The sequence below is a fragment of the Macrobrachium rosenbergii genome, chromosome 58 (assembly GCF_040412425.1).
Source record: "Macrobrachium rosenbergii isolate ZJJX-2024 chromosome 58, ASM4041242v1, whole genome shotgun sequence".
Lineage (NCBI taxonomy): Eukaryota > Metazoa > Arthropoda > Malacostraca > Decapoda > Palaemonidae > Macrobrachium > Macrobrachium rosenbergii.
In genome coordinates, this window is record NC_089798.1 from 14,075,605 (window position 1) to 14,095,962 (window position 20,358).

The window sequence follows — 20,358 nt, forward strand, 5'->3', positions numbered from 1 at the left end:
TTGGGAGTGGAAGTTGGTCAAGATTTCTAACCAGGAAGCTGACCAAAATATTTTAGCCTTAAAATTATAAAATTATCTATTAAATTGGCATCCAACGGCAGAAATGTCATTCAGACAAATAAAAGAGAAGTCTTGGCTTATAGAAGCCACAACAAAAAGTCAGTCTGAAGACTATTTGTCTTTAATAAATATAGATAACATTTTCCACTCGTAGAAGGAGATTTCTGGTGCTCTCTTCCACTGTGAGAGTCACACAGTTGCACTGGTCATTGCTCCCAAACAATGCTGTTCTGACACCAGTTTCGGAGCACTCATCACTATTTTCTTGTACTCATCTCCTGATGATGAGCTGCATGACCATGGTTCCTCTGTTCTTTCCCTTAAACATTAGATGAAATTCAAGAAGGAGATGATCCTAATAGTTATATCATCCATTCTCCAGGATGTTTGGATGGGGGCTTGGATATGCAGGAAGCATTCTTCTTCCCCTTTTGTCTAGGCTTTACCTCAGTCCTTACGTGTCGACTGACTTCATTTCCTTCAAAGAAGAGGGGCTCAAAGGCTCTTGACAGTAATCTTACTGGGACAGGGAAACACAGTCGGACACCTCTGTGTTGTTTCTTAGCCCAGGTTTTTTAGTTGGACCTTCAGTGGGAGCTGTCTGCCTCAGATCTGGGTCAAGGGAGCCCACTTGAGGAACCAGGAAGATTTCCGCGACTCAGTCCCCAAGAAGAATGAAATTTTTATTTCTACTTTGGAGAGCTAAAGCAATTCTCTTAATGCTCCAGTACGGCTCGTCCCTAGCTCACATCTAGACTATGGTAGTCATTTGGATGAGACCTCAGTCCTAATGCTTCTACTTAAGCAGGGAAGCTGGATCCAGCATTCCCTGTTGACCAAACAGCAGAGTTCTTCCTCTGTTGACAGATCACTCAAGTCTTCTAGTCACTCGATTTATTCCGGGAACTAAGTTTTGAAGGACATACTGGGCCATCAGAAGAATGTCCTTCCCATCATGGCCTTTCAGTCCCCTGGGTTGTCGGGATCTGTTTATTGTATAAGCAAGCCAACTTTGGACCTGTCTGCCACTTCAAGGAACCTTTGTCTTACTCCAGTTATAACATGGGCAACAGGCACCATGCTATAGCCAGTCCTTCTTGGGTGTCCTGGCCTTCCGCCCTTCAGCATGGTCGAGGAAGCGCTAAACAGTCTCAGGCTCAATTTCTAGCTACGCTCTTAGCCTGTTCTGGCCCATATAATGACTCCTGAACCTACTACGGTTGTTGGTGGACTCTCCAAGTTCCTTCCTCCAAACCGTGTCTTCTCAGACAACGTAGCTTCAGAGATACAACCAAGGGTGGTCCTCTCTTGCCCAGACAGGCACCAGACTGTCCAGAGGATTGTCTTCCAAAGAGTCTTTAGGATGTGTTGCAGAGGCTATTACAGGATTCAGAAGTCACCCTCTTCCTCTGCCTACCAGATTTAGTGGTCATCTTCCAAAGCTGGTGTCTCAGACTCTATGTCTCTTCTTTTAAGACATCTCTGACCCAACTGTGGATTACCTCATTGTTTCTGAGAAGATCTAGTATCTCTTGCTTTCCTTGTTTATCTCTGGTTTAAGCACAGAGACCTGGATCTTTCAGCTTTTTCTCAATGACCTCTCAAACCCTTTACACGCCCAGCTAGGAAGCACGAGATGCTGTTTGCTCATTTTCCATTGAATTTTAGCCAAGAATGAGGATCTGTCCAAGACCTGGATCCGTTCTTTCTCCCTTAGAGCTTAACAGACATCCTTGGCTTCCAAAAGCTCCATCCAGCTCCTGAATTCTTAACTCACTTGGCATCCAGCTCCCAAATTCCTAACTCGCCTGGCATCATCTACAGCCTGGTGCCAGAGCATGCTCCAAGCACCCAGGAGCACTCCCCAACACTGAGGGAAAAGATTGAGCTCCCTGTTTAATTGGAGCTCTTAGGTTTTACCTGAGCAGGACGTGATAATCAAAAGGGCCTTACTTATCCTTTGAAGTTCTGTCAAGAACCTCCTCACCCTCTGACTAGGATTGCATTGTCCTTCATCGTAAAGAGATTTCATTTTCGAAACTCTCAGATTCAGGAGAACATTTTGCCTTCTATTAGTGAAAGCTAAGGACATCAGAGCAGTCTCTACTTCTTTAGCTTTCAGGGACAATATATCCCTTACTTTGCATTGACCAACTGGAAGTATAATCATGCTTTGCATCTCACTGTCTTAGGAAGTAAAACCCGAGCAACTAGCTCTTCTGGTGCCCAGCTGTCCTGGTGCCAGCTATAGTCTGTCGCCTGCTACAGAGCTTCCAGAATCTCAAGCTGCTAGCTCTCTTGGCGCCCAGCTCGCCTGGTGCCAGCTACAAGTCTGGCCTCCAGTGATAGAGCTCCCAGTGCCCAGAGCTTCGGGCTCCCCTGGCGCTCAGCTCACCAAGCGCCAGCTAAAGTCTGGCACCGACATTAGAGTTTATGGCATCCAAGAACTCCTAGCAGCTCGCCTGGTGCCCAGCTCGCCTGGCACCCAGCTCGCCTGGCGCCCAGCTTGCCTGGAACCAGCGATATTTATACCAATCCGCAAGCTTCGACAGCTCACCTGGCGCCAGCTAAATAACATTTAAAATTCTGAAGTACCACAGGATAGTGACTGGTATGGTATGGCGGGAGGAAGCATAGGATTTCTCTTACTGTCTTTTCACCTTCTAGCAAAGTATAGAGTTTTTAGGAGCCAGGGGTGCAAAGTACCTGGAGCACCCACCACTCTCAGTGGATGGGTTGTGGTGTTATTTCAGTGTAGGTGACAGTGTTTCTGGTTGTTTTTTATGTTGGTACTGCACCCAGGACAAGGGCATCTTTTAAAGTTTTGCTCGCTATTGGATAACTCCTTATCTGCATAACTTCAACTGATGCTTTGGTAGCCATAGGAGTACTCCTTTGCTACAAAGCTCCCACTTAAGTAGAGGCGACCCTTGGCTTTACCGCCACGCCACTACAGGTTAAGTTGAGCGACAACCAATTGTAGTTTTATACTGTGGGCTCTCTTAACTGGTAAGGAACAACGAGCATTGTATTCAGTGCTAGCAGCTTTTCTATTTCAGATTCATTACATGACTTAATGTTTTGGAGTAGAATACTATGTCAATGTATCCCACCTCCTGTCATTGTGAGATTCAGCTATGTAATTACAGTACTTGGTAAGTTATTTACTGTATATAAAATAACATTTTTGTAATAAAATAAAGTTTTATATATACTTACCAAGTAATTACAGAATCAGAGCCCACCCTCCTCTCTTTTGATGGACATAAGGCATAAAACGAATAAGGATTGTCTGCTGGGTCATTCCAATATTCCGTTAGTGGGACGGGCTGATCACCTATGAGAACTATGTTGAGGTGCTGCCAGCGAAATTTTGAATCTAGGCTGCCGTTCGAGTGGAAACTATAGCTATGTAATTACTTAGGAAGTATATATAAAACTTTGTTTTATTATAAAAGTGCCATTTTGAGGCTGCTGTTTGTCCTCAAAGGAGCTTGTCAAAGAAATTGACAGGTGATGAAATGGCTTAAGCTCTCAAGTTTCAGTCCCAACACCCCAAAATATTTCTGATCCAAGGTCAAGCCACAAGTTTCAAGCCCCATTCTTTATTCCAAATTCCTTTAGGTTTTGGTAACAGAACACGAAACTAAATACGAACTTATGTTTTTAGGATGTAGTTCTACAGATACTTACCTAAACATACTGGGTTTTTACTGCACCTCCCTAGCGATAGTCAGCATACCTAGCCATCAAGAAAACCCTGGTTTTCTGCTGGAAGACAGGACTAACCAATACCATACTTAATGATAAGTGTAGTTGAATGTTCAGCTCAATAATGCTGTCTCTGATGACCACCCTTTACATTCAGAGACTTCTTCAAAAGAAACTGAAGAAAGCCAACAACTTACTTACTTTCCTAATGTTATGTGAAAAGATCTCTCTGCCTTTTTAATCAAACACCCCATCCCTGGTAACAGAGCCCTGTGGGATGTTTGCCATGACCTCTGCCTAAACCTTAGGTTGAACCAGGCATAATGTTTTGTGTGCTAAATTGAGTTTTCCTTATCAAAATAGATTTCCTTTTTAGGGTGCTCATTCTTGGCCAGGAATGATCAGCCAGGGGACAATAATAATTGATAGTCAGCTGTTTGCCAGTCTTGTCCCACCATTCACTTATACATTTCATAGTGCTAAAGCAGTCAAGAAGATGGCCTTTTCTATTTGTGGTGCATTTGGTCCACTGAATTGAGGGTTGACTCCATTATTTTGGACATTTTCTGCTTGCTGAGATGGTGCAAAAGACTGGAGAAGCAGCTTTACCATTTCAAGTTAACTACCATCTTCTTGTTGGGGTTTGTTTGTCTTCAAAAAGATTTTTGGCTGTTAAGGTCTTACCATACGTATTTTCATAAATATTGAGATCTTATTATGAAAAGAGAGGATGTCCAGACGATTTCCTTCTATAGAACCACAAACAGTAGTGGAATTGAGTTCTTCACCCATTGCGTCCCCTGCCAGCCATGTAAAGGGTTTCGAAGGTTAGAAGCCCTAACCCTTCAAAATCTGAGGAAAGGTATTTCGTCCTTCATTTGTTCTTTTCAGTTGGTTGTTGTCTCCTCATGTACTGTTATAGATAAATTTTTGCCCCCTTGGTTCCCTTCCTGGTGGTTCCATTATACTTTCTAGGTATAATAATGCTAGATATACCAGAGAAAAAGAGCTGGCTCCCCCCGGCGTCTTCTTTGTTTTTAATTTCATTGGCCTTACACTACGGGCCTTGGTGAGAGTGATGCCCGTCTGAAAGATCTAGGTTCGATCATTTCTTTTATTGTGCGCCTCCTTTTTGGATTATTTCATCTTCGCCATGTCCCCTCCAGGTTGGGTTCCTTGTTATTTTTGGTCTTACTAGGCTAATTAATTTTTATGCTTGAAGATGGTGCTCTCTTTTTTCTGTTTTATTTTTATTATTTTGTTGTTGGTTTACCTCCCCCTTTGTTTCACGGTGCTGGCGGCAGCCTCAGATCTAACCGCTTCCCTCCTCGTGGTAGGCTCGCTCTCTGTTGAGCACATTTTTGTTTTTATTTTTTATGTGTGATGGTTATTTTGTGGAGTAGGCTTGTTTGCTTCCATCCCCTTGCCCTGGGTGGGGAGATCATCAGGTTGAGGGAGTTTTGGTTGCTGTTTCCTCCGGGATCGTTTTTGGTGGGCAGAGTGAGCCCCTTAGTTCTCTTCCTCCATTTGGGGGAATAGAGTTCTTTGGATGTGTTTCCTCTAGGCTAGTCGCCTCCTTGCCCCCATTCTCGATCCTGGTTGGTTCTCAGCACAAAATTTCTCTCCCTGTTGCTTCCTCCTCCCTTCTGCCCTCCTTTTTTCCTAGCCTATACTAGGTTAGGTCCTATTAGGCTTCGCCTAGGAAGGAGTCGGGCATCGGGTTGTGTTGCTTCCAGTCATTCTACCCTCCCAAGATTCATTATCTTGGAGGTATGGTGCAGTTGAGCGGGTGATATGTTTCCCCCTGTCTCCTGTTCCTTCTTGGTAGCCTACTCTCTCCTCCTTCCCCCCTCCCCTCCCTCCCCTCCAGCCTTGCTCTACTCGTGCGGGTGACGCTAGATGGCGTTTTCTCCGAGTTCAGGGACTTCTCCATTTGGTTGAGAGGATTCGCTCCCTCCCATATCAGTCCCTAGCATCGCTGTGTTGGTGTTGGTGGTTTGTTTACTCGAACGTGTTCGAGTCACTCTATCCACACCTCTCTTCTCCCGTCGGGTTTACTTGATAGGTTAAAATATAATTGCTTCGGCCTATGTTATGAACATATACGAGCATCTTGCCCATCTTGTTTCTCCGGCGGGAAGTAAATGAGGAAGGTTTTCATTTTATATAAAGGAGCGGATCCTTCCGTCTCTTGAGTTCTTACCATCACTTGTTAATGTTATTGTTTTTGTTTTTATTTTAGATAAGTCTGTTTATCTACAGGAGTATTTTCCTTAATTCATTATATATATATATAAGTGAGTCGGTCCTATACCCGGGGCTCCGCCGTTATTTTACTGGCAGCCCTTATGGTTGGTTCCTGGTCTCTCATTCTTTCATTCCCGGAGTATTCCGGTCTGGAAAACTTTTACCTTCCACTCTGTGTAATTTAGAGCTTATTGGCCCAGTTTATGATTAGGGAGTTCTTCTCCGCCGGAGTATTCCGGTTGCAGTTGAGTTTCCCGGCCTTGCCAGCTTTAGATTGCTTAGGGTGGTGGGTTCATGTACTTTTTCTGCTTACAGACTGTTCGCTGTGAGGAGCCGGGTGCACCGCCTCCTCCAACAACCCTACGGTCACGTAGTGTGCGGACCCACGCTGGTTGTGCGGTCCGACTGGATGACCTGGTTGTTTGGCACCCTGATGGTTGTGAGGTTTGCTTCGCTCTCTGCACAACTGTCCAGGATGAGTCGGTAAGTGACAGTCTTCATTACTCCGTTTGCTCCTCATATTATATGTATATTGTTTATGAGGTTCCCGGACTGTTTTTCGTTCTTAGCTAATTGTTGGTTTTCTTACAGGCGGACGAAGTCTTCCAAGAAGTCTGCCTTGGAATCCCTCCGGGCCTGGGTGGCTGGGTTTGGTAGGAATGTTCCGTCGGGGAAGCCCCTCGTCCTCGGCGCTAAGTTGAGGACCTGCTCTACCCGCGCACGGGTGGCGGCGCGCAGTGCCTGAAGATCTTGCCACCCCCATCATCCAGCAAATCCGGGATGAGACCCAGCCACCCCAAGTGGATATCCTCTCGCTGAGGTCTCGGAGGATGTCGCCGCCATGGATCTTAGACCTGGAACCCATGAACACCGAGCAGGACCAGGTGGTAAGTGGTGAGGTAAGTGAGGTTGTTGGGGCGGGCCCCCTCTTTTTGACTCCCCTGCTTCATCTGTTTCTTCTTTCACAGGTTTTGTGAAGTCTTCCTCCTTGGGTGATAGAGCTCCGTCTGCTATCCCCAAGTTGAAGTTGAAGACTTCATGGAAGGCGAAGGGCTATAAGTCCTCGTCCTCCAAGAAGGCATCGCCCTTCCCCCGTCGAAGGCTAAGGTCTCAGGACCTGTAGCCTCCGGGAGCAAGTCTGGTTCCTCCAGCAAAGCGCGAGTAAGAGGCTGCAAAACCAAGCCCTCCTCGCCAGCCTGCTTTCGACGCAGAGGCCTTTGCCAATCAACTTTTTCAGCGTTTCACGGAGGACCTGGATTCGAGATTCAAAAATCTCCGAAAAGTTGGCCAGTCATGATAACATACTGGCGGGAATGGCTCACCCACCCCCAGCCGAACCACAGTATGTTATCCCCGACACAGCGGACCTCCGCCGTTCGATGTCGGTAACCCTTGGCGTTTTGCCCTCCGGGCCATCCAACATGATGGCAAACTGACACTTGATGGTCTTGGCACGAGACGGTTGGAGGAATTGGAGTTCTTCCCCCGATCTCCTTGCCCCCTTACCCAGGCTTCGTGAGACTTACGGAGGAAGCATGGATTCGGTCGGATAAGGTTCCTAGGGAGACTGTCATCGTCCCTAGGGACCAAGCTCAGTCGGCTCTCCTGCGCACTCTGGCGGAGTGGCAGGCAGACAATACGAAGTTGACTCCTTTCAAGGGGCAACTTCACTATGTTTGCCCTGGGAGACAACCTTCCCACCCTTTGCTTGAACAAAGTCGCTCTGGCTACGGCCCGAGCGTGCTTTGAAGGTAATCCGTTACCACAGCTGAGGGAGACAGACCCCACTTCCCTGGTATTCCCAGGAAGTAATGAGTTCTGGTGGACGCCCCGTCCACTTTCACTGTCGGGAAGCTGGACCCCTTCTGTGCTTCCTCACAGTTCAGTGAGCAGCTCCCCAAGCTGCCGGAATCTTTTTGAAAGCGGAGTTTGATGCCCGGACTAAGTTAGCCCGGTCCTTGAACTCCGTCTGCCTTACTGAAGCTACTGCCGTCTCCCTGCGCGGACGAGCCATTCTTTCAGGTCTTGGCTAAGTCCTTGCTGGCTGGCTTTCAGTCTGACCTATTTGAGTTCATCATGGCCAGACTGGAATGCAGGAAGTTCATCTTTGCCGATGCCACTATCCGCCACGAGCCTAACAAGCTCGTTAAAAGCTCGATCTGGGGACCTAACCTCTTCCCAGAAGAGGAGGTCACGAATGTTATGGCCGAGGCTACAAGGGCCAACCAGAGTCTTCGCTCTCGCTGGGGCATTTCTGCCTACAAGCGTAAGACCCCAGAATCTGGCGGCCCCAATCGAGAGGAGGCAAACGTTTCAGGGAGGCATAAGAGGCCCCACCATCAGGCGGTAGTCAAGCCGTCCCGGTCTCGGCAGTGGCACAGCCTTCCACCTCAAAGGCTCACCCCAACAGTATGTGCTGGTCCAACCAGCTGCACCCTTGCTGCCCCTATGTGGCCTCACCAGCATACAACCCCACATATGAGGGCCGTGGATTACTTTCACGGCCTTAATAGGATCACAAGGGGGAAGAGGCAAAGCCCCTCATAGAGGAAACCCAACACCACCCCAAGGGGAAGGCCTGGACGTGGTAGAGGGAATAAACCCGCTCCCTCCCACTGAGAGAACACAGGTAGGTGGTCGCCTGTTTTGGTTCAGGGACCAATGGACCTTCAGCCCTTGGGCACACAGCATTGTGTCCAAAGGACTAGGATGGAGCTGGATCAAAAACCCTCCTCCTCTAACCAGGTTTTACCAGCCACCCACATCAATCCTAAAGGATTACGTGACAGAATTGCTCAACAAACAAGCAATAAAGAAAGTAAGGCACCTAAAGTTTCAAGGCAGGTTATTCACTGTTCCCAAAAAGACTCCGATCAGCAAAGAGTGATCCTGGATCTGTCGCGTCTAAATCTCTACATAAAATGCGACAAATTTCCATGCTTACGGTAGCTCAGATCTCTACTTCCGGCGTGGAGCCGTCACCACCTCTATCGATCTTTCAGACGCTTATTATCACGTCCCGATTGCGAACTTCTCTCAGTTCCTCGGTTTCAGACTCGGGAATCAAGCCTACTCCTTCAGGGTCATGCCCTTCGGTCTAAACATTGCGCCCAGGATATTCACAAAGCTGGCGGACACGGTAGTGCAACAACTCCGGTCTCAAGGGATATCCCTAGCAGCATATTTAGACGATTGGATAATTTGGGCACCAACAGTTCGGAGTGTCAGAAAGCTACGTCCATAGTCATCAACTTCCTGGAGTCGTTAGGTTTTCAACTGAACAGAGAGAAGTCCCGCCTGACTCCGGAGTCCCGGTTTCAGTGGCTGGGTCTCCAGTGGGATCTGTCATCTCACACGCTGTCCTCCCGCCTCCCAAGAGGAAAGAGATAGCATCTCTCACCAGGAGATTTCTCAAAAATCAATCAGCATCCCGCCGATCCCAAGAAAGGGTCCTTGGGTCTCTTCAATTTGCCTCAGTGACAAACCTGCTCTTAAAAGCGAAATTAAAAGACATAAACAGAGTGTGGCGGAGTCGAGCCAATGTCAAGCTCAGAGACAAGGTCTCCTCCATTCCTCAAATCTTAAAGACAAGACTGCGGCCTTGGGCCACAGTCAGAGGCCTGTCCAAAACAGTTCCGCTTCAATTTCCCCCTCCGGCACTAGTTGTTCACACAGACGCTTCCCTAAGCGGCTGGGGGATATTCACCAAAACAAAAGTACAAGGAACGTGGTCCACAATGTTTCAGCAGTTCCATATAAACACCCTGGAAGCTATGGCGGTCTTTCTAACTCTGAAGAAAATCCGCCCCAACCGGATTCATATCAGGTTGGTATTGGACAGCGCAGTGGTAGTTCATTGCATCAACAGGGCGGCTCCAAATCAGGCCGAGTAAACCAAGTAATGGTTGCTATCTTCTCCCCTGGCGAACAAGCACGGCTGGCACCTGTCAGCCACCCACCTAGCGGGTGCGGAACGTGGTGGCGATTCCCTGTCCAGGAGCTACTCCGTTGGAGACGGAGTGGTCCCTGGACGGGAATCTTTCAAATGGATTTGCCGCCGTTCCGGGCCTCCAAGTGGATCTGTTCGCAACGGAGAGCAACTTCAAGCTCCCCTGTTATGTGGCCCCCAACCTGGACCCTCAGGCGTACGCCATAGACGCAATGACAGTAGATTGGAACAATTGGGAGAAAATTTATCTTTTCCCCCAATAAATTTACTGCTGAAAGTTTTACACAAACTCAGGACATTCAAAGGTCAACCAGCCCTAGTAGCCCCTATTGGCCGAAGAGCAATTGGTTCCCTCTTCTTCAGGAACTGGGATTACGGAGTCTTCGGATTCCCAAGCCCATACTGACCCAGACAGTACAAACCAAGACTGTGTCAGCTTCCTCAAGAATTCAGAATGCCCTAGTTTTATGGACTTTATAAAATTCGCAGCCCAAAAGGAGCAAACATTGACCCTGTCAACACTCTGTTTTTAGAATCAGATAAAAGAGATTCTACTATTAGACAGTATGACTCAGCAGTCAAAAATTAGCCTCCTTCCTAAAAGCATCTGAAGCCAAAATCATGACAGCTAATTTAGGAGTTTCTTTCTTTAGATCACTGTTTGAGAAAGGCCTTGCTCCGGCCACTATTACCACAATCAAGTCAGCATTAAAGAAAGTATTTCTTTACGGCTTTAAAATCGACCTTACAGATTCCTACTTTTCATCTATCCCCAGAGCATGCGCTCGTCTGAGACCAGTATCACGCCCACAGTCTGTTACGTGGTTTCTCAATGACGTCCTTAAGTTAGCATCAGAGATGGATAACTTTCATTGCTCTTATCAGGATCTGTTAAGGAAGACTTTATTTTGATTAGCTTGGCTTCAGGTGCTAGAATCTCAGAGCTGTCGGCTCTCACTAGAGGTGATAATTTTGTGAACTTCCTCCCGTCTGGAGAGGTCCTCCTTTCCCCTGACCCTAGATTTTTAGCTAAGAACGAAGACCCACAAGACAGGTGGTCTCCTTGGAAGGTGGTGCCCCTTCCTCAAGACCAGTCTTTATGTCCAGTTTATACACTTAAATCTTACCTTTTAAGAACTCCACAGAGTAAGTCGGGTCCTCTTTTTATCAGGGAGAAAGGTGGTACTCTTTCACTAAATGCTATAAGACAACAAATTCTGTATTTTATTAAACAGGCCAACCCAGATTCAGTTCCCAAGGTTCATGATATTCGAGCAGTTGCTACTTCCATTAATTACTTTCATAATATGGACTTTTCAGAACTATCTAAATTTACGGGTTGAAATCACCTCTAGTGTTTAAACGCCACTATTTAAAAATCGCTCAAGCCCTGAAATTTTCTACCATAGCTGTGGGAAGTGTCATCTCCCCACCTTAATTAATCATATCCTTGTCCTTTCCTTTCCCCCCCCGCCCGCCTGCCTCATTTACTTTTCTGCTTATTCTCCCTGGTTGATTATGCCTCACTGCCTGGCTCCTCATATTGATGTATCTTGTCTCTGTTGATGGAAAAAGTGTAATCTGACATGTTATGATTGTTTTTCTTGTGGGGTACTGGACAGTTTTTATTTGGCTCCATGTACCCCAGATATATGTATATGTTAATGCTTTTGATTTTGTCTCTTACGTGTTTAGCCTAAGTTTACGTGTATAGTATTAAGGTTATATTTGCAGTTATTTTGTATGTTTCACCTTGCTTTAAGTAATTTTAAGATTTTTTTGGGGCCTCTTCTCCGTCGTGTCGGGACCCTCCCCACTCTTTCATAGTATTAAGTTTTTTGATGTGCCTTAGATTTAGTATTCCTTAGTCTTAATATTCTTGCTCACGAAAGAGATTGTTATTAAAATTATTTTGGTAAACTTTTGCCTTTTTCTTCAGATTACCCCCATTTCTTTTTCCTGGTAGTTGCAGCCTTGGCATGATTCTCTATCACGATTTCACCGGCTGACACGGGACTGGACTCAGAAAAGGGATTTTGACAAAGGAAAAATCTATTTCTGAGGAAGGTCCCGTGTCACCCGTGACCCTCCCTGAATCACCTAGTACTCCCCCTCTTGCACATGCCAAGTCTGGGGTTAGTGCTAGCATGGAATGAGGTAGGTGGCGCTGGTGTCGCCTCCTGGCGGGTGTTTGGTGTGGGGGCTGTAACGGCTCACCGCTCTGTTCGGGGTTTTGATAGGGAGAGATCTTTCGAGTAAGTTTCCGTGGTAGTGGTATTCACTCACCCCTCCTTATACCCGACGTCTTCCTAGAAGACGCTCGACTGGGGGTAGTAACCCCAGCTTTCCTGAAAGCTCTTTTTCTCTGGTATATCTAGCAAGGTTATACCTAGAAATTCGTGCTGTAATGGAATTTCACCGGGTGACACGGGACCTTCTCAGAAATAGATTTTTCCTTTGTCAAAATCCCTTTTTTCCTACGTCAAAACCTGTTTTTTTATATGGCTGCTGTTTGTCCTCAAAGGAGCTTGTCAAAGAAATTGACAGGTGATGAAATGGCTTAAGCTCTCAAGTTTCAGTCCCAACACCCCAAAATATTTCTGATCCATGGTCAAGCCATAAGTTTAAGCCCATTCTTTATTCCAAATTCCTTTATATTTGGTAACAGAACACTATAAACTAAATACCACTTATGTTTTTAGGATGTAGTTCTACTTACCTAAACAATACTGGGTTTGGTTTGCAAACCTTTCCTGAGCGATAGTCAGCATACCTTTCAAAAACCCTGGTTTTTGCTGTTGTGCCTATGAGGTCAGGACTAACTGTAATGATACACAGTGTAGTTGAATTTGTTCGAGCTCATGGCAGTAATGTTTTTAAGAATGCTGTCTCTGATGACCACCTTTACATTCAGAGGCTTCTTCAAAGAGACATTTTTGAAGAAAGCCAACAAAATTTATAAGGTTTTCCTGTTATGTGACTTAGCGGATGTGGAATCTGCCTTTTTAATTTACACTAAAATTATTGTCATCTCTGGTATGAGAATTGTTTGTGCTAGGAAAATGGTGGAAAATCGGACCCTGTGGGATGTTTGCCATGACCTCTGGCTAAACCTTCCAAACTGTACAAACCAGGCATAACATGTTTTGTATGCTAAATTGAGTTTCAAATCAAAATTTTTCCTGTTTAAACAGCTCATTTTGGCCAGGAATGATGGGCCAGGGGACAATAATAATTGATAGTCAGCTGTTTGCATGAAGTCTTGTCCCAGTCGAAAAGAGCCCAGTTCACTTATACGAGCTCATAGTGTTAAAGCAGTCAAGAAGATGGCCTTTTGCAGCATATGAGTTGTGGTTGCATTTGGTCCACTGAATTGAGGGGTTGACTGAAGCCTGTTCACCAGAAGGACCAAGTGGGCTTGGAATTCTTGCAGGAGCAGGTTTTTAGTAGTGCAAAAGACTGATGAAGGGAAGTAATGATTTTTATACTAGAATTTATTACCAACTGCTTTGTTCTTTATATTTTCAAAATGTATTCTGGTTTACACAGCAAGGCATTTGTCTTCAAAAAGGTATATAAGAAAATTTAAAATGTGTTATCTCAACTTGGGCTTCAGCATGGATTTAATTACAGTTATAATTCCATAAAGGATCTTATCATATTGTCATGATAATGATGTCCATACTTTTCTAGGTACCAAGTGATGTTGGGTGAGTATTTTTGCATTAGACAAGCTAAAAATCCCACACATGACCGGCTCAGAAACACGGGATGTCTTCTGGATGCTTTGCCTCCTACTGTCTGGGATAGAACCACAAACAGTAGTGGAATTTTCTTCACCCATTGTTAAAGTACTGGCAACCAGTGCCTGTTTGGCTGTTATTTAGGGCATTGAAAAAAGATCCTTGTTTCTCCTTCAAAATCTGAACAATGGAGGAAAAGGTATTTCCCATTTGTTCCAATCTTGCAAAAGCATCTCTTGCTGTTGCTTGATTGTTGAAAGTTCACACATACTGAATTGGTGGGTATATGAACCGTGTTGTAATTAAGTAAACCCCCTGTATTTTGGTGATGCTAGTTAAACACTTAAAAACACTTAAGACTTCCTGTCTTGAAAGTTCAAATACCAACTGTATACTTGAAGTATCATCCTACATCAAGTATACCTTAAATTATTATCACATTACTGTATTAATCTATGAAATTTTAATATTAATATAATTTCAAAGTCATCTTGAACATTAGTACCCTCAAAATATATACAGTACATACTTAATACTAACCCTTCCAGCCAAATCAGAAAGAGAGAGAATAGTTACCACTAATTTATATTCAGCCAGCTGTGCTGGCACAGGCAAAAGAGTGAGAGAGAGAGAGAGTTTATCTCTTTAATCTCTTGAGGAATGTTCATACATTTCTCTTTAAGTGACTGACAACAACAAAATTTATATGCTTGTTTTTTGTCTTCCAAAGATGTATTACCTTTGTGTACTGTGCATTTTTAAAATACTACGAACACACGCACACACACACTAACGTGCATATGTGTTAAAACCAATTTGTTATAGACACTCAAATTAGCAGTATCTTTTCATGAGAGAGAGAGAGAGAGAGAGAGAGAGAGAGAGAGAGAGAGAGAGAGAGAGAGAGAGAGAGAGAGAGAGAGAGAGAGAGAGGCTGAACTAAGTATCTGTTTATCTATCTATTTATTTCTCACATTCTACTCTTTGGCGAGAGAGGGAGAGAGAAAAAGAAAGGAAGAAAAAAAGAGAAATTGATTTGATCACATTGTGGCAACATCTGTCTACCCTTGGTCAGAAATGTTGAGTAATTGACATATTTGACAGGTTCACCCTTCTCCCTGAGCTCCAAGACTCAGGAAAAGATCAGGGTTGAAATTTGTTTGTTTAAAATTTTTCATAGCTTACTATAGAAATGTAATTACAGAATATTATTATTATTATTATTATTATTATTATTATTATTATATATTATTATTATTATTTTATCATATTAATCTTATTAATATTTGAAAATTCGTACTTATTATGTAAATCATTTATTTATCATACAAAACAAATAAACATGCCATGAAAATTCTCTCATCTCAGTAAGAGAGAGAGAGAGAGAGAGAGAGAGAGAGAGAGAGAGAGAGAGACTTCAATTGAGACCTGAGATAAATGGGTCCCCTGAATGGAGGGGAGGAAACCAGTGTTATACCATCTGTTTCTCTTTGTCTTTGAGTTCCATACTATTTCATCTTACTGTATTACATATTACTGTATTTAATCTTGCAGTATGACTATTATTATTATTATTTATTTGAATTTTTTTTTATCTTAATAATATTTGAAAATTAGTAAATAATTTTTTCATGATAAAAAATATATGTAGTTATGAAAATAAAAAAAATTCACTAATTAGTGAATATTTCTCGACGAAAAAGTCTGAATTGCTGAATTTTTCACGAATAATTTATAGATATGTTCCACAGAAAATCCTGTGAATTGGCAAGTCCATGATTCATGAGGACGTAAATACGGGGGGTTCACCGTATTTGAAAAGAGTGATTGTCTAACATCCACTCTGTTGAGGCTGTCGTTTACCTTGATAGAGAGTCTGCTATGACATTGAGAGACCCTGTGAGGTGAATTGCAGACAAGTGCCACTTCCTTGCTTGTGCCATCCGAAGGATGGATAGCATTACTGTATTGAGAGAAGGTGAATGTGATCCACATCTCTTGATGCAGGACATTGCTGTCATGTCTAGGACCAACAAAATGTGTGTCTCTTTTGGAGGTTTCAGTTTTCTGTGAGACAAATAGACAACCATCAGCTCCAGGAAGTTGATGTGACATTTCCTCAGAGTAGGTGACCACCTCCCTGCTACCTGATAATCCTCCCAATGAACTCCCCAACCTGTCAAGGAGGCATCTGTGTGTATTATTACTCGTACAGACAGAGGAGTCAGGGTGACCTGTTTTGCCAGAGACCCCTTCTGAGTCCAAGGCCAGAGTATCTCCCCAACTTCTTCATTCCTTTGATGAGGCCAATTGCGCATCTTTTTTCTTGCATGCGATAGCCAAAATTTGTTTACATTTTCCAGTGCAATCTGAGGATTACATCTATCACAGAGTGAACTGTAACATGCCCATCATACATTCTAATTGCCGTCTGGAAGTGCTGGGCTGTGCAAGGAACCTTTTGAGGTCCTTCTTTATTTTGTTTTGAGTATTGATGGCAAGAGACAACTGGCCGTGAAGAGTATGCCAACAAAGTCCCAGCCACTGAAGACATCTGCTGGATGTGATGCAGGATTTTTATTCTGGAGTCTGTCGACTACTGCTCCTAGGTTTTGTAGGTACTCTTTTCTAGTGGGCCTCCAGATTAGCCAATCATCTAGGTAGGCTACCAGTTGAATTCCTTCTTGCCTGAGTTCTCAGACAACTACTGCTGCAAATTTTGTAAAAACTCTTGGGGCAATGTTTAGCCCAAAGGACATGTCTTTGAACCTGTATGTTTCCTTCCTTATCTGGAACCCTAGGAAGGGGCGGAAGGGAACGGCGAGAGGGACATGCCAGTATGCTTCTTTCAGATCTATAGAAAATGTCCAGGTCCCTTGTGGAATAACTGAATGTACTTGAGCAACAGTAGTCATCCGAAACCTGTGATGAACAATGTGCTTGTTCAATGCTGATAGGTCAAGGATCACCCTCTGTTCAGGGGAATCCTTCTTGGAGACACAAAAGAGACGTGCTTGGTTGCGAATATATGCATATTTCTCTACGGCTCCCTTTAAAAGGGCATTCTGCATTTAATCTTCCAAAGAGAAGTTGAATCCAGTGCCCCTGGCGAGACAGTTTAGTATCTTAACTATGATGTTGGATATGAAAATGAGCAAATGAAATGGCTGTTCTTCTTCCTTTCTTTTTCTTTTTCTGCTCTACTGGCAGGCAGTAGAGAGAATAATTCCATCATATGCTGGAACTGGTCAGAAGCAGGTGAGCAAGCTTCCATTTTATAAATTTTTATATGTTTGTTCCTACACAGTACAAATTCTTTATAGAAGCAAGTTCCATTCCTCTCTCACCCAAGGGGAGAGGAGAATGACGACAAACAGGTTGGTGGCTAGCATAAGTTTTGTTGTCTCCAACAGTTCTTTACCGTCATCAAGGCACAACGTAGATATGTATTTCATAACCTATTAGCCCAGATGTCTGGCTGTTCAGTAACCTATGCTCAACAGATCAGAGGCTTTTGACTCCTTCCTGTGTCCTTCCTATCAGAAGTGAGCCCAGGTGGTCCAAGCCTCCAGTCAGTTCCAAGACTTTCTCATCCTCCCTCCAAGAGTAAGTCACCCTTACATTAAGACCAAGATTTGTTCTGTATATGAACAAATACAAATATGAAATAAATTTGTATTTTCATACCTAACAGATCTTCAGTCTTAACATATATGGCCCATCTCAAGCCACCCTTCTTTTTTTTTTTTCCCCTGGGCTAGAAGGAAACTGATATGATGATGCACAGTGGGGGTAAAGCAGCTTGCTTAGCTTCCTCCTACTCTCCTAATGGCTGATGCCTGTTGCCACCAATTCCTTGTGTTATTTTTAACCAGACTCCAGCTAGCGCCAGAGAATTAATCTTTACGGTAAGACTTAGGGTTTGTTAGTTATGAAAAATACAAATTGATTTAAAATTTGTCATTTTAGATGGTAGGAGTGCACCAGTGTGAGTTCGTTGTGACAGATTAAGTGTTGGTTGAGCTTATTCTGGTGAGCTGCTCTTGAATTATGAGCAGCAGAAGAAGGTATGGCTTTCACCAGTAATCTCATGGTAAATTTTTCAAGCTTATTGGAGTCCATTATAGCTTTTTAAAAAAAATTGTGATTTTAATAACATTTAAATAATTTGTTTCTAATTAATCAAATTTATTAGTATGTGCTTGTTTGTGGGTTTTTGATAAATGAGGTTTCTAGTAAGAATTATCAGTGAGAATTCTTGCCTTTATTAGCATGAGAGCACTGGATGCCTTCCCAGTTTCAGTGACAGGCCATATGGCACAATTTTGTACATTCATTCATGCAACAACCTGGAGAAAGTGGAAGGATATTGCTCAGTTGCAAGTAAATAACAGTATCCTGTTACAGTAGTATCCATATTAGTATACATAAAGTGTATTTATAAATATTTATTATGCATTTTTAGACTCTGCACCAGATATTTGGACACTGATTGAGAAAAAGAGGATATTTGGAATAGGTATGGCTAAGATTCATGGTCAGAGTAGTACTGTAGTAGGAAAATAGACTGATCTCAAATATTGAGATGTTTTGAACAATTGATAGAAAGGGATTAGGAGCAGTTTGACAATACATAAGTAGATAGTAACCAGGCTGGAGACTAGTAGAAGAGCATATAAAATGATGGAAAAATCCCATGCTTCTGGAAACTAAACCAGGCGCATGTTGGATACTTTAAATAAAAAGAATGTCTTTCTGTACTCCTAAGAAGCTAAATTGTTTGAAATCATCCTTTTCAACATTTTTCCTAGACTGAAGTGGAATTCTAATTAGTACCGATAAATTTCTAAGCAAAGTACATCTAACTGAAAGTGGGTCATGCATAAATTTTCATGTCAGTGTTTCATAAAGAAACTTTCTGTATCTGCTCAAGGGCCTTCCTCCCTTTTCTTTCACAGATTTGGGCAGATAAGATAGGGCTACTTGTTGTGGTTAGATGTATCATTCATCTTTGAACTGCTTGATTACTCAGAACAAATTTACAAATCAGTTTGCTAACTTTTGAGCAGTTGTTACTATTATTGTTATGATAATTGCTCTAACAAGACTACTGAGTTACTTTTCTAGATTCAAAGGACTTGCCCAAAGTATCTGTTCTTAAATGAGAGTGAAAATTGGAGCATGGTAAAGTTAAAGGGATTTGACAACTAAATTGAAAGGGGCAAAAAGAATAGGTTGAAAAGTAAAAGGTAGAGAGCAGTGCAGCTGAGACCAAAGGGCTACTGCTAAGAATCCTTTGTACCTTTTACAATGTTCCACACAAGGCATACTGTAAGTACAGTAGCAACCCTTGTGTGGATTGGTAATGATAAATACAATAGGTTTTTTATTTTTGAAAAAAAAAATTATTTTAAAATGTGTGATTTAATCACAATGCAGTGATGTGTAATGTGCAATGCAATAATTTTTTTTCAGTATTCAGTATGGTTCTGTCTGGAATTGCAGCCTTTGGGATATACTTTGTGAAATCTTCAACTGATAACCTAATCTTAGGGTGTGTGTTTGGTGCAGTGTCTACAATGGGATTCAATGCTTTGGACTGTCTCGGAGCAGAGCTTTTTCCAACTCATTTACGGTATGTTCACCAGCATGATTTTATCTTTACTCCCTAAATCTTCATGTTAACATAGGGAGTTGTACCGAGTGTATAATCAGATATCGTGATTGAGATTATTGGGTAAAATGTATGTAAGAGAAAGAAATAAAAAAACATTGAAAGCAGGAAGGAAAGGAAGCAGTAGAAATCAATGGAATAATATAAGACATGTGGAAATCCAAGTAATGGAAGAAATACAGGAAAATGACATCAATTGACATAATTCTGAATTCAGTTTTTATGTATTTAGCTAAAATAATCCAAAATTATATTTACAAGTGAAAATTTGTTAGCTAAAAGCACAAAACGTTGGTAAAAGAAAAGAAAACACAATTAGACCGAAAAAACAGAAGAAAAGTTTCAACAGGAAGGGAAAATAGATATCAATAAGAAAATTGCATTCATATCAGTAAGGGAATATACAGGCACACCTGGGCATCTCAAGCACTTAACTTTAGAACTAAGCTTTTTAAAATGTTTTTTCAAAGTATGGAAAGTAAATAAGTAAAGATTCAAGAAATAAAACAAGGGTAAACTTGGAGACCATGAAGGACCTTAGCCGTGCAGTTAGAAAAGGACAAATATGTTTGCAGATGACCAAACAGACTGTGGCTTTTGTCATGCATGCTTCCAAAAGCTTCAAATGCTTTATTAAACTTGACTAAATTAAGGTGCCTGTACATGTAGCATGTGCCTTCGTATAACATCAAAATATGACAAAATATCAAGAGCTATCACTTTTGGAGCAATTTATGAAATATCTGTACAGTACACTGGAACCTCAACTTAACAGATAGTTCAGGTGTCTGACCTGATGGATAATGAAAGTCATTAAGTAATGAAGACCCAAAACTCAGTAGTATAGGCAATATCTATTTTAAACTCATTATTTATATAATTTCCATTTTCATTCATTCTTATAGCACTGAATGCCCTGTATGTGCCTAAATCACATATTCCATTCCATTCTTTTAGGGTAGAGGACACCCCAG

The 20,358-nt window shown here is 42.8% G+C and overlaps 1 protein-coding gene across 1 annotated transcript in view; it reads left to right on the plus strand.

Annotated features, from left to right (window-relative positions):
* Positions 1–20,358, plus strand: part of LOC136837264 (synaptic vesicle glycoprotein 2B-like) — a 406,633-nt gene that overhangs the window by 307,225 nt on the left and 79,050 nt on the right. Inside the window, 1 exon segment of the mRNA XM_067102003.1 lies at positions 19,186–19,345. Within this exon segment, the coding sequence (XP_066958104.1) occupies positions 19,186–19,345 (160 nt within the window).